Source organism: Trachemys scripta, chromosome 1, assembly GCF_013100865.1.
Source record: "Trachemys scripta elegans isolate TJP31775 chromosome 1, CAS_Tse_1.0, whole genome shotgun sequence".
Classification (NCBI taxonomy): Eukaryota; Metazoa; Chordata; order Testudines; family Emydidae; genus Trachemys; species Trachemys scripta.
In genome coordinates, this window is record NC_048298.1 from 107,194,858 (window position 1) to 107,208,973 (window position 14,116).

General features: G+C 45.9%; 1 protein-coding gene across 9 annotated transcripts in view; it reads left to right on the top strand.

The window, feature by feature from the left end:
* WNK1 (WNK lysine deficient protein kinase 1) overlaps nt 1–14,116 on the top strand; it is a 164,040-nt gene that overhangs the window by 129,151 nt on the left and 20,773 nt on the right. For all 9 annotated transcript variants that reach the window (XM_034780598.1, XM_034780607.1, XM_034780626.1 and 6 more), the window contains 3 exons: nt 306–375; nt 9,250–9,323; nt 10,250–10,926. In XM_034780598.1, coding sequence (XP_034636489.1) covers nt 306–375; nt 9,250–9,323; nt 10,250–10,926 — 821 coding nt within the window. The remainder of the gene's footprint in view (nt 1–305; nt 376–9,249; nt 9,324–10,249; nt 10,927–14,116) is intronic.

The following is a 14,116-nucleotide window of genomic DNA, read 5'->3' on the forward strand; positions in this document are numbered from 1 at the left end:
TAAATAGGTGTTGCCCTTTAAACTTGGACCCTTAGCTATTTCAGACCAACTTCCCCATGTAGATGGTACTAAAACTCCCTCAAGTTATCTAAAGGAGGAGGAGCTCTGCTGAACCATTGGAGATAAAATTTGAAAACACAAACATGTATCTTTATGCAAGATTCACTGAGATTACTTGTTACTTTTGCCCATGGTCATTCCTTTATCCTTAAGTAAGATGGAAAAATATTAATATTGCAGGATGCTTTAGGTAGGCTATGGTAAGGATCAATGTAATAGCTAAAAGATTTTCTTTGTTTTTATAGCCTGTGCCAGCAATGGCTTCTACCACAGTTACTGGAGTGGTGTCTGCACCAGCACAGCCCCTGAAAGAAGGTATTTATGCTGACACTTGCCACCTCAGTCTTCTGAGGAATGTGAATGGACTTACTGAGCAAGAGGATTTGATGTTAAATGGCTGTACTAAAACTGCAGGCTTTATTAGAGGAACTGGAAAGGCACTGGCTTTTGATGAACTAGACTAAAATTCTCTTACTGCAGGTCGAGAGGTGCAAGGGATATGCTAGCTTCTTTAATTTTTAAAACTCTCCAAAAATAAGCTAAATCAAGATTTACAAGGACTCTCCGCTAAACCTACTGCTAAGGAACAATATCAAGATTTGTAGAGTGAATGCCTCCTCTCTCTCTCATACTATATAGTCCGCAAGAGTGAGAAGACTATATTGCTAGTTTTGATCCTTCTGTGCCTTAACAGATATTTAGGGATTTCCCTTCTTTCCACTGTGCAAAGAAGTGGAAATCTTCATATGAGCAGTGCTGAGGAAAAAGATTTGCTTTCTGGTTTCATTTAGAGAAGTTGAGGAGCAGACCATGGACTTTCCAATCCTAATTTTATATCCAGCTGCTAAACAATTAATTATTGGACAGTCTGTAAAAGGTTCCAGAATGTTTCAGGTATAAAGCGCACACATTTCTGCGCCAAAAAAAAAAAAAATGCTGTAGCTAGCTAGCTCACTTGCTGGCTTACACTAGCTTGATAATATCTTCACTTGTAGACAGAGGTTTTGTGGGCGAAGATATATTCCAAATGTTCTCCTGCCCAGTTTAGTTCAACGAACTTCACTTACCTTTTGCAGAGAGAAGAGTGCTGCTGTACTGTTAAAAGTATTTCAAAACTAGTTAGAAGAGCTCAGATTAAAAAAAATCAAATGTTGAGAATAATTTTTATTAATATACTCATTAATATACTCTTCTGTGAGATTTCTCTTGTGCAGTCAGTGTTTTATGGCAGATCTTCAAGATTGTTTACAGTAGGAAAACAGTCACATGTAGGGCTGCCTGCAATAGATTTCCCCTGGAAAATTGCTTCCCTACTTGAGAATACGTTCTCCATCCTGCTGAAGTTCAGTAGAATCATTTTAATTGGAACACCATGTTGGCCCGTCTGCTGAATAAGGATGACAAAGCAATTTTTAAAATTTTGAATGCCAGATCCACAGTTGCACAACTGGTGTGATGGGCAGTAGTTGTATGCCCCCAATACTGGAACCAGGCCAGCCTTTGTTACAACTTACCACACACTCATGGTGATCCTGTTGCATCCCAGTTGCACGTGTTGCTGGAGTGCAGAGGTGCTCAGTGCATGTTCTCCTTCCTCAGCCACAGCCCCCTACATCACAGGCTTTGAGAGTAGTTGTGTAGAGCCATTATGGCAACCCAAGAATTTCTCTTTCATTAGAGAGATCGCTAGGTAGCTAGTTCCACTAGTCCAACAGTGCAATGCAATTGGCGTGTGGAGGAGGGGAGTCCAAGAATCTGGCCCTGAAGATCTAAAATGAGAATATTATACTGACTAAAAATGATTCTCAGCATTTGATTTTTTTCTTCTTTGTTCATTTCTGTATTAATATACTTATTCTAAATTTTATACTGGTTTAATGCTTGGGTAAAATCAACATTTGGCAGTGGATAAAAATGCCTAAAGGCGCTGGCCTTAACGGAATTTGCCACTATTGTCCCATTTAAACAGCAGTCGGTATCATTCACTAGTAAGCTACATTACTTCCCTGAATGACATGCCAGTTAATTATACTTCCAGATTACATGTATTATATTTAAGTGCCATAATATGTTGAGTGGAATAACTATAGTGAAAACCAATTTGTCTTGAAATTGTGGTATGGCCTGGGGTATTACATAATGTTCCTATGGGTGCTGCGCTTCAGGCACGCATGTGCTTTTGATAGGAGCCTTTTGGTAGCAGTGCCAGTTAGTTCCACACATGCACCCCAACTATCTTCATGCCCCATACTGAAGGTATGTAGGGCAGTATCAGATAAAGCACCCTCAGTTCCTTCTCAACTGCCTCAGCATGAGACAGCATCTTTTGGTGCCTGCTTCATAATTAGCTGTCTCTTAGGGAATAGCTTCTAGATTTTACATGCTATTTAGGTCTTAGTTACCCCCTGTTAATGTTTAATCTAGTTACAGTAGTTGAAGTTTTTGTTGAGACTTCAAGAGACTCCTTTGTGGTGGTGCGGGGAGAAGTGGACCTGGGCCTGCCTTTCTTTGACGGAATTAATTTTCTGGTTATGCCTTGCTTATGTTACCTAGATTTAAAGGTTGCCTCACTTGCCGGGAGTCCATCCGAGTTAATGATGGTCACTCTCACTGTATCTGCTGCTTAGGAGACACCAACATCCCACCTAAGTAAATTTGTTTGAGGCTTGAGTAAGTCTAGATGAGTCAGGGAGATTAATCTTAGGCTTCTCATGATGGAGTGCTCCCTTTGACCTGCCTCAGACTCAGAAACCCCCTGGTAGAGCGATCTTCCAATGAGCACAGTGCCCCATTATCTTTGCCGCCTACTCACCCACTAGATCTTTGCGAGTGAGAACCACAGGATAGTACCAAGACTTCCAGAAGGATGAGCTCCAGATTGCCTTGAACAGAAGCCAGGGACACAAAGCCTAGGTCACCACACAGACCTGCTGTTTCAGTGACTTCATGTCCCAGAAAACATACCACTGAGGCTCAAAGGTCTCCTCTTATCAAGGCCCCCTCATCTAAATCTGCAGGAACCTTAAAGTCCCAGCATTCTTCGGTACCATCCATGGTTGTGGTGCTAACTATCCAAAAGACTCTGTCAAAGAGGTCAGTATTGAACATTGGTCCTGCTTCTAAGTTGCCTGCAGTACTCCAAGTTGATGTCTCAAGCTGATCGACTGGCATCATCGAAGCCAAGGTCATCCTCTGTACCACCACCACTCTGTGGAGTCTTCCCGGGTTTCTCCATAGATTCACTCAACCAGTACTGCAGGAGCTCAGATTCTGCCGTGGCTTGTGTGTCTCAGATGAATGAGAGTCTCCTCTACTAATGGGTGCAGAAGGACTGTCAGTACTGGAGCCTCATGTGTCACTGATACTGCCTGGCTTCCATGACCCACTAAAAGAGATAGGCAACCTCCCTCAAGGTCATACCTGTCTGCTCCTTCCTTGGACTGTGAAGAATATAGTTCCTCGGACTCTCAAATTTCTATCAGAGGCTTGCTCGATTAGCAGCCCAGAGCTACCTCTCGATGTTTTTTCTGAGAGAAGCTCCAAAGCTTGGCCAAACTCCTCGTTCCTCTTGTATGATCAATCCTGGATGCCCCCTCCTTTTCCTTATGGCCTCCTTCAGTGGTCATATTGGGACCAGTGGGCTGCTTATAGACAGTTCTTTAGAGTACCCAGTTACACCCATGGGAGAGTATCAGACAACCACCACCTACTTCTCTTGTCCCTCCAAATCAATCTCTACCCCAGAAGGAATCTTTCAAGGAACAGGAGAGAAAAGCTGATGAGGATGCTACTTACTAGTCTAACATTTTTCTCCTCACCTGATGAGACAGTGATGCTTCCTCCCCCTCACCTCCCCATGCTGATTAAACAAGTCCAAGAGGTCAGAAGAGAATTGCTGACTCCCTTTAAAGGGATTTGGAAGAGAGTTCATGAGATTAGCACAACCTCTTGGACATCCTCCAATCTGCCACTTCTGTTTGGGAAGCCTTACCTGTAAACAAGGCTTTGCTTGAACCTGCCAGAACAATTTAGTAATCCCCAGTTGCCATTTCTCCAACTTATAAGAGGATGGGAAAAAAAAATATGTTCCTGCTCAAGGCACTGAGTTTTTGTTCATTCACGCAGCCCCCAGCTCCTTGGTGGTGGATTTTGTGAACAAAGCTTCTACACATAAGGACCACAAATGCCTAGACCTCTTTGGCCACAAAAGTTACTGTTCAGCTTCGTTGCAATTTAGAATCTCCAATTATCAAGCCCTGATAGCAAAATATAACCACACCAACTAAGGAAAAATAAATTTTTATTGATCTGCCTCAGGAACGAGAGCAATTTCAAGTGATCATCACGGAAGGTCACTTGTTAGCCAGAATTTAGGTACAGGTCTCCCTAGACATGACCCACATGATAATCAGATCTGTTTCTACAGTGATTGTCTTGCATCCTGCCTGCTGGATGTGATCCTCAGGAATCCAGAGGGAAGTCCAAAATACTGTAGAGACCTTCCTTTTGATGGGCTCAAGCTCTTCAGTGAGTGCACCAATGAATCCTAACGAGAATGCAAGGATTCAAGGGCTATTCTTTGCTTCCTCAGCACCTACACACCTGCAAATAAAAGGAGATTCAGCAGTCATAGATGGTGCAGAGATCCTGCCCAGCCTAGTTCCCTGCTTATCACAGGCCTTGGGAACTGCCTAAGAGGAGACTTAGCTTCCCAAAGAGAGAAGTCTGCCACCACAACTACCATAACTCATGCTTCTTTGTCACCCAAGAGTCCATTTTGATTTGGGTCAAGAACTGTCCTCCCTTCAGGATGTGAAGCTGTATTATTTTGCCTCCTCCCTCCCACTGTTGCAGATTCTCTCTCCCATCTCTGATCCGTATGGGAGCAGTTTATTTCTGACAGATGTGTTTTGGAGGTCGTAACATTGGACTAGTCTATGCATTTCATCTCCACTCTCCCCATCCTTTCTCAGGGTCCCATCTCATGAATATCTACTGAGACAGTTCTATCCCTTTTCCACATGGGCAGATACTGGTTCTACATCTCTTAACACAGAGGGGAGAGGGGTCTATTCAAAGTACTTTCTGGTTCCCAAAAAGAAAGGTGGATGGAGCCCCATCTTAGATCTCAGATTGTTAATCACTTCCTGAAAAACACAAGTTCAGGATGGTGACACGTGCAGCTATAAAACTATCTCTTGAGCTGGAAGATGGGTTCTCAGCTGTTGACTTACAGAATGTGTATTTTGATATCATGATGCATCCTTTTCGCAAGAAGTTTCTGCACTATGTGGTTGGCTGGGAGCACTTCCAATATTGAGTGCTCCTTTTTGGACTTTACTGCCCCCAGAGGATTTATGATGGTTCTGGCAATGGTAGGTGTTCAATTGCAGTGATAAGCAGTTGGCTCCTCAAGGGCTACTTTCACAACAAAGTTCTTTTTGCAGTGAGGAAGGCTAAGGCTTCAGCTCAACAAGGAGAAGTCTACTTTGATATCTCTTTAGTGAATAGAGTTTATACAAGCCACATTAGATGCCAAAGCATCCAGAGTTTACCTACTGATGGACGGGCTTATGGCATTAACGAATCTGATCTTGCAGGTTCAAATGAGACTGCAAACAATGGCAAGAACTTGTCTGCAGCTCCTAGGTCATTTGGCAGTCTGCACCTTTGTCATGCCATGGTTGCACGTACACTACTTCCAGGGATGGTTGAGAATGGTTTACACCCCCAACAAAGTCTGAACAAACTAGTGTCATTCCCTCATCAGGTTCTAGATTTGCTTAGAGGAAAGACCCAGGCAAGGTCTGTGCTGAAGTTCCTTTTACTCTGTCTCCCTCCACCACAGTGTCAGATACATCTCTAGTGGAATCCAGGAGCTCATCTTCAAATGCATAACACGAAGGCAAATGGATCACCCTAGAATCCACTCTGCATATCAACCTTTTGGAGCGTAAATGGGTCAGATTTGTGTGCAAACACTTCCTTCCCATGGTCAAGGACCAGTCCGTCAAGATCATGACAGATGACAGAGCCAGCATATGCTATATAAATTTGCCAAGAAAGAGGAAGATCTCCCTGTCTTTGTGTGGATGCGTTAAAACTATAGAACTAGTGCATAGCCAATCAGACTCATATCTCAGCCTTATACTTACTGGGTCTTCAGAACACCATAGCAGACTGCTTGAGCAGATGCTTCTGCCAGGATCAGGCATGATTCTCAACTGTATATTGCTTACTTGGGGTTTTCTGGAAATAGCCACTGCCAATAAACAAAGTGTCGAAAATTCTGCTGCGGGTTGGGGTAGGCTAAGACCTCAATCTCAGGTAGTTGCCTTCCTCATTTCCTTGTTGAGGAACCTCCTCTACACCTATTTGCCACTGATCATCAGAGTCCTAACAGAGTTAAGCAGGACATAGCCAAGGTCATCCTAATTGCACCGACTTGGTCAAGGCAAATTTGGCTTCCCTACCTGATTTGCCTCACATCTTGCTCGGCACTACAGCTACTGTGACTATTCACGAGCTGGTAACTCAAGATTCTGGGCATGTTCTTCACCCCAGTTTGAACACACTGCAGCTCAGTGCTTGGTTTCTAGATATTTCTCTGGGTTAGAAGTTCGAGACAGGTACAAAAGGTTTTGTTGAGTAACAGAAAAACATAAGCTACAAAAACTTACCTAGAGAAAGGTTCCATTATTGGTGAATTTTGTCCCTTGTTGATTCTTCCCTTTTGGTTGTGTTTCCTGTGGAGTTTAAAGAATTCAGGTCTCTGAGTTCTGTTAAAGTTGATTTAGCAGCTATCAGAGCTTTCCATTCTCCTGTTGAAGGGTTTTTAGTGTTTGCTCACTCCACATCTTCCAGATTCATCAAAGGGTTAGCTAACCTTTCCCCATATGTCAGAGAACCCACTCTTGCATGGGACTGGAACTTGGTCCTCAACTTTTTCTTGAAACCTCCCTTTGAGCCATTAGCTGAGTGTTCCCTTTTACACTTGTCTGTGAAAGCTGCATTTTTAGTGGCTATATCTGCTTAGAGAATTGGCCCATCTCCCCCTACACAGTTTTCCATAAAGTATCTCTGGCCACATAGCTGACTTTTACCCAAGGTAACCTTGGACTCTGATATCGATCAGATCATTTACCTACCAGTTTTTACCCTAATCTTCATCTGACAAAGGAGGAGGCAGCCCTTCATGCTTTAGACATCAGGAGAGAATTGAGTTTTTATTTGGAAAGGACAAAATCCTTTAGGGGCCCCTCTTTCTACCCAAAGACTCTCTAAGTGGATTTCCGGTTGTATCCCCTCCTTCTGTGAGGCTGCTAATGTTCAGTCTCCTTTTAGGGTTATAGCCCATTCCACTAGATTTCAATCTGCTTCCATCGCTCTGTCGAGAAAGGTGGTTCTTGAAGAAATATGCAAAACTGCCACATGGTGCTTATAAACATTAAAAGTCTTAGACCAGGCTCTAAAGTATCCACCTCCTTTAGGGAATAGTGCTCGAGAGTTAAGTGAAGTTACTCCTGGAGGAATTCTGTGCACAGAATTTCATCCCCCTCCTGGAGACTGGCTCCCCAGCTCATACTGTGCAGGCAGGCTGCAGTTCCTGGGTTTGACAGCTCTGCTTGGTCACATGGTGCAGGTGGGCCCCCTTCCTCCATGGCAGCTGCTGGAGCCTGCAAGCTGCACCCTACAGGGACAGGCAGGAGCAACAGCTGGGAGCTGCAGGGAGGGGCCACTGCTTTCCGGGAGGGGAGACTGAGGATATGGGTGCGAGCCTGCAGGGGAGAAGTGTGACTGGAGCTGTTCCAGGGGCTGCTGAACCTTTGAATTGTGCTCCGCCCCTCCCCCCCATCAGCAGGTACGGGTCATCTCTGCCCCGCAGGACAGTAATGAAGCTGCATGGAGCGGAGCCTGCGGCTGGGCTCTGGGGGCAGTGTGTGCACTTGTCTGGATCAGGGGACCCTGTGCAGCCTACTCCAGCACCCCCAAATACCTTCTCCAAGTACACATCCACACCCCTCCAGCTCCCCCCAGATATCCTCTACAGCTCCCCCTCTCTCCTGCAGTGTCCTCTATTTGGGGACTTGAAATATGGTAACCCTGAGGAAGTAGGGTGAAAAAATGAGAATCGACTAAAAGATCAGAGGGGCAGAGTTTCCCCCCAAGATGTGCCCTGCTGGCACATGTAACACACCCAGACTGAGGGGCCTGACAAAAGCATAACAGAGAAACAGGAACCAGGTTGTTGTAGCGGTTTCTTTAACTCTCTACTCATGGGAGAATCTTTTTTGTTGTCTGTATTGTTACAGACATACTTGCTGACAGGTGTTTTGAAATAAATTACCAGAATAATTGAAACTGGTGTGATTATATTGTGGTGTTTTGACAAATAAAATATACAGAATTTTGCAGAATTTTTAACTTTTTGGTGCGGCATTTCCCCCAGGAGTATGAAGTGGAGTACCCAAGTTTATTGGGATTTGAATAACTTTCTAACACTGAGTATTTGATCTGGATAAAGAAAATTGCTGTTAAAGTCCAGATAATTCCATCTCCTCCCCATTGTCCCCAAATACAAAACCCCTTGTGTTAATATTGTCCTTATTTTGTAACAGAGGACATTCTCCCATATCTACACTTTTTCAGAGAAGTGAAGTTAATGAATTGACTTCAGTAAACTATGTAGTTGTGATGCACCTGGTGCCAAGCTGTTTTATCTTCCATTAGTTTGAAGGCATTTAGCATTTGGATTGGGTAAGGCAAAACCCTGGAGTAGTTCAAAATAGAACACAGCAGATGACCCTAGGAGGAGGAATTGGAAAACAAAGATTTAGATCAATCCAGTGGAGTGTTCTGCTGTGTAACTAGTCAATCCAGTGTGAGACTGGTCCTCAGATATTTCAGACTAATACTTTGATGGGTCTAAAAATACATGAATTGAACAGGCCATGTTTTATTGTAGCTCAGTTTAATTGAATTATTGCTTGTGATCGCTCTTCATTCCTGCACTTTAGAAGTTGGATAGGAGGTTAAAGAAAGAGTGGTGAGTTCAAGTAATGATGGCATTATAGAAAGCAGACTGGGTGCAGCAGTGGGAGAAAGTGTTTGTCTCAAGTGGGAGAAAAAGAAAGGCAAAAACTTCTTTAACTTTCTCTTCCCTGCCACCCTCCTTTTTCTCAATTTCAGCATCACAGGATGCAGACAGCAGTGCAACGACTACCACTGCAGGCGCTGGAGTTTTTAAGATGGGACGATTTCAGGTAGGAAAATGTTACTTTGTAGATTCACTCTGTGACCAGGGCATTGATCCAGGAATCTCACTGTTATGGCAAAGCAGTAGGGCCCAGATTTTTCAAGGTATTTAGGGCATTGCTCCACTCAGCGTCGCAATGCCCAATTGATTTTGGAGCCTAAATCTCATTTTCAAAAGTGGTTTAGGCACATAGATGCCTAAAACCTGTTGGCTTCGATTGGATTTAGGCTCCTAAGTGCCTAAACCACTTTTGAAAAGGAGATTTAGTTTCCTGGATCAGTGGGGCGTTGCAACGGTGAATGAAGCAGTGCCTAAATACCTTGAAAAATCTGGGCCGCCTTGATTGGTACCAGCTCCTGGCACACCATTTTACTGGGAGGAATTGCCACTATCGAGTTTGACAGGAATTCATTTTTCTATTCATGAACTCTACTCCCAATCAGGGTTAACATCACACTTTATTGCAGCATTTTCTGGTTTGTGACCTTGGCATTCTGAGACAACTGAAGCCTTGAAATAAGTCTTAACTATGCATTGACTTTGCTATTAGTAGTCCAGATCTTTAATGTTAGCCACATTATGGCTAATGTGACATTGGTGCACTCTGCTGTATCATTCTCTAAGTTTGGTTGTGAAGGAATCTTACTGAAAGATGTAGTTCTTGGAAGAACAGATGTGGGTGTGTATGAAACAAGTTGAAATGGCTTAGCACCAGACCAGATGATATTTAGCTTGCCTTTACCTAGAACTCTGGGATGAGTGGATATGTGGCTAGGAAAGGGAGAAGGCACCTTGTTTGCTGTGCTCAAGGCAGCTGGTTACTTGTCCCAGTTTGACATATTTCTGACCATAGAGGTCAGCTAGAGCCTGTCATATATATTACTGTGAAGGGTTCAGAATGCTGTGCTCACTTAGTGTTTCCATTACTTCTAGGTATCTGTGGCAGTGGATAGTGTACTGAGAGACAGTGACGGTAAACCTGAAGAAACTAAGCCGGTGCATTTTGAGACAACCTCCTCTGATTCATCTTTGTCTGGCAGCAGTCCAGAGAGTACGCTTGTGAAGCAGACTTCCAATGGGACAACAGAGGCTACCACTGGTACCTCCTTAGATGTGACAGATGATGCTGTTTCACGGACATTTCCTGCCATACAATTGCCATTAGAGGCTGGGCAGCCAACTAAAGTTGGGCGCTTTCAAGTGACGACAACAACGGACCAAGTGGGTCGCTTTTCTGTGTCCAGGACTCAAGATGAGGTCACCTGTGTGGAGAGAGAACCCCCAATGACTCTTCCTCTTTCTGTGGATTCAGAACAAGTTTCTCTTCCAGCCATGACTCCAAAGAAAGAGGTTCCAGAATTGGTGGAGCCAAGGCAGTCTCCGCTTATGAATGGGCCATCATCTGATCTGGAGGCTGCCTTCCTGAGTGGAGCGGCTCAGGAACTGGATGATGGCTCAGGTAGCCCAGACTCTCTCCAACCACTGGGTTCAAAGATCAGCCTCCCCATCCAAAGCTTTAGCAACTCATTGAATTCTTCTTACATGAGCAGTGATGAGTCAGATATTGAAGATGAAGACTTGAAATCAGAGCTACGCCGGTTGCGGGAAAAGTAAGATTTCTTCTTTGAGAATGATGTTTGTGTGAACTGTAACAGTTGCTTAGTCCTTTTTCCGCTTTCCTTTATGAGCACTCTGACCTGCCATACAGAGGAGAAATTCAGACTGATTTTAGAATGAGCCTCTGTTAAATATATTTTTCTGTAGTAATTGCCAGAGTTTTCACATAGGGTAAAATTAGTTTACTGATAAATGAATGTGATGGTTCTTCTTTGAGTGATTGCTCATATCGATTCCAATTAAGTGTGTGTGCGCCACATGCAGTCATGGGAAAGTATTTCCCCTAGCAGCACCCGTCGTATTGGCTGTGGAGCCCCCTGGAGTGGCGCCTTCATGGCGCTCAATATATGACCCTGCTGACCCAGTGCCTCCTCAGTTCCTTATTACTGCCAGTGATAGTTGTTGGAACTGCAGTGACTTGCTTAGCAAGCTCTTATTTTCCCTAGCTTTCAGTTTAATTTAGTTCGCAGTTATTTCTAGCCTTGTTAAGTTTAGTTTTAGTGTTTTTGGTTGTTACAGCAGATAGCGGTTGGGAGTGGGGTGTCTTCCCCCTTTGCCCCGACAATGTTCCCCGTTGGGACTCGGGTTATGCCTAAATCCCAAGAATTGAAACCCTGCAAGTCCTGCAACAAGACCATGCTAACAGGCAACCCCCACAACGCTTGCTTAAAGTGTCTGGGGGAAGCACACCAAACTGACAAGTGCAGGATTTGTAAAGGGTTTCACCACAGAACAAAAAAGGAGCGAGATTTTTTTTGCCTTGAGCAGCCCCTTACGGAGGCGGCACTTAGACTGCAACCTACATCGGCATGGCAAGACCCAGCACCAAGCTCGTGGGTGCGCAGCGCCCTGGAGGCAGTGGTAGAAGCGGCACTGCAGAAGGACTCTGGGAGAGACCCGCGACACCACCACTCACTGGCACCAAAACCAGCGGGATTGACCTGGCACCAGTACCATTAGCCTCCTTGTCATCCTCCCAGATGAGGCGGTTGCAGGCACCTCAATCTCTGGACCGCCCCCCATAGACAGCCGTGCCCACCAGGACCTCCTTCATAGGGTGGTGCGAAATATGGGCCTGCAGGTCGAGGAGGTGGTGGAGTCAGAGGACCCGATGGTTGACATCCTGGCCCCAGAGGGCCCGTCGAGGGTGGCTCTACCCCTCATCAAGACTGTACAGGCCAATGCTAAGACCATTTGGCAGACCCCGGCCTCCATTCCTCCCACCGCAAAGGGTGTAGAGAGGAAGTATTTTGTCCTATCTAAGGGGTACGAATACCTCTCCCCACACCTGCAGCCTTGCTCATTGGTGGTGGCTGCAGTAAATGAAAAGGAGAGGCAGGAACAACAAGCCCCAGCGTCTAAGTCCAAGGATGCCAAGAGCCTAGATTTATTTGGGTGCAAAGTGTATTCCATGGGGGGTTGCAACTCAGGATTGCCAACCAGCAGGCAATTCTGAGTAGATACAGCTTCAACTCCTGGAACTCTATGCTCAGTTTTAAGGAGCTGGTGCCAACAGAGTCCAGGGAGGAGTTTGGAGCGATAGTGGAGGAGGGCAAGGCGGTTGCAGGGACCTCTTTGCAGGCCTCACTGGACGCTGCACTCAGTGGCTTGCACCTTATCCTTCGGTATTGCCATGAGATGTAGCTCATGGCTGCAGGCCTCGGGACTCCTGCCCAAGGTTCAACAGACCATGTAGGACCTGCCTTTTGATGGGGGCAGGTCTGTTTGCAGAGTAGACTGACTCTAGGCTGCATAGCCTAAAGGACTCCAGGGCTACCATGCAATCCTTGGGTATGTACACCCCGGCAATCCAATGTAAACATTTCAAGCTTCAGCAGCAGCGCTACTATCCTCCTTGGCTGAGGCAGAACTTTTCTAGAAAGGGGGACAGGAATGGCAGACACAAGCCTTCCCACCCCCAGCCCGGGTAGGCCAGGGCCCGACTAAACCATCATCTGGTTCAAAGCAGGCCTTTTGAAGGTGCACCTGAGGATGGTGCGCCATCCTCAATTCTGGATCCTTCCCCATCTTTCTTGAATCATCTGTCCCACTTCTAATGTGCTTGGGCCCAAATAACTTTGAACTGCTGGGTTCTCCGTACCGTAGAATTGGGATATTCTCTCCAATTCTGCTTCTACCCTCCCTCTCATCCCGCTTCCCTGTCCCTCTTTAGGGACTCTTCTCACGAGCAACTCCTTATCCAGGAGGTGTGGGCACTCCTTGCCATGGGAGCAGTGGAGGAGGTTCCTCAGGAACTATGGGGCAAGGGATTCTATTCCCCATACTTCATAATCCCCAAAGCCAAGGGGGGGGAAGGGTCTCAGACCCATTCTAGGTCTGCGATGACTCAACAAGTTCATGGTAAAGTTGAGGTTCCGCATGGTCTTCCTGGGCACAATTATCCCTTCTCTGGATCCAGGAGGCTGATACGCCGCCCTCAACATGATAGACGCGTACTTCCATATAGCTTATTGGGCTTGCATACAGACGATTCCTACAATTTACGGTCCTTCCATTCGGCGTCTCAACAGCCCCCAGAGTGTTCACCGAGTGCATGTCGGTTGTGGCTGCTTTCCTCTGTCGGAGGCAGGTGCAAGTATACCCCTGCCTTAACGACTGGCTACTCAGGGGCCACACCAGGGGCAGATGGACTCTCAAGTCCGATAAGTCAGATCCACATTCAAGAGACTGGGTCTCCTCCTCAGCTTGAACAAGTCAACCTTGTCACTGACCCAAAGAATAGAATTCATCGGGGTGGTGTTAGACTCGGTTCAGGCAAGAGCACTTTTGACAGAGCCCCAATTCCAAGCCATGACAGACATCATTCAAGGCCTCAGGCAATACCTGATCACTACAGTAAGGGGATGCCTGAGTCTCCTCGGCCTCATGGCAGCCTGCACTTACGTGACCGGCATGCTAAACTGAGGCTCAGGCCTCTACCGGCGTGGCTCGTTTCGGCCTATCACCCGGGAGGCGACAGCCTAAATTCAGTGGTTACGGTGCCGGGACAGGTGCCAGGGTCCCTTCAATGGTGGCTCCACCCTCGGACAGTGTGCAAAGGAGTTCCCTTCAACAGCCCTCCTTGTCCCTAGTAAGGACGCGTGAGCTCTGGGATGGGGTGCGCATTTGGGAGACCCTCAAATGCAGGGCCTTTGCTCACAGGACTAGCTTGCCCTCCATATC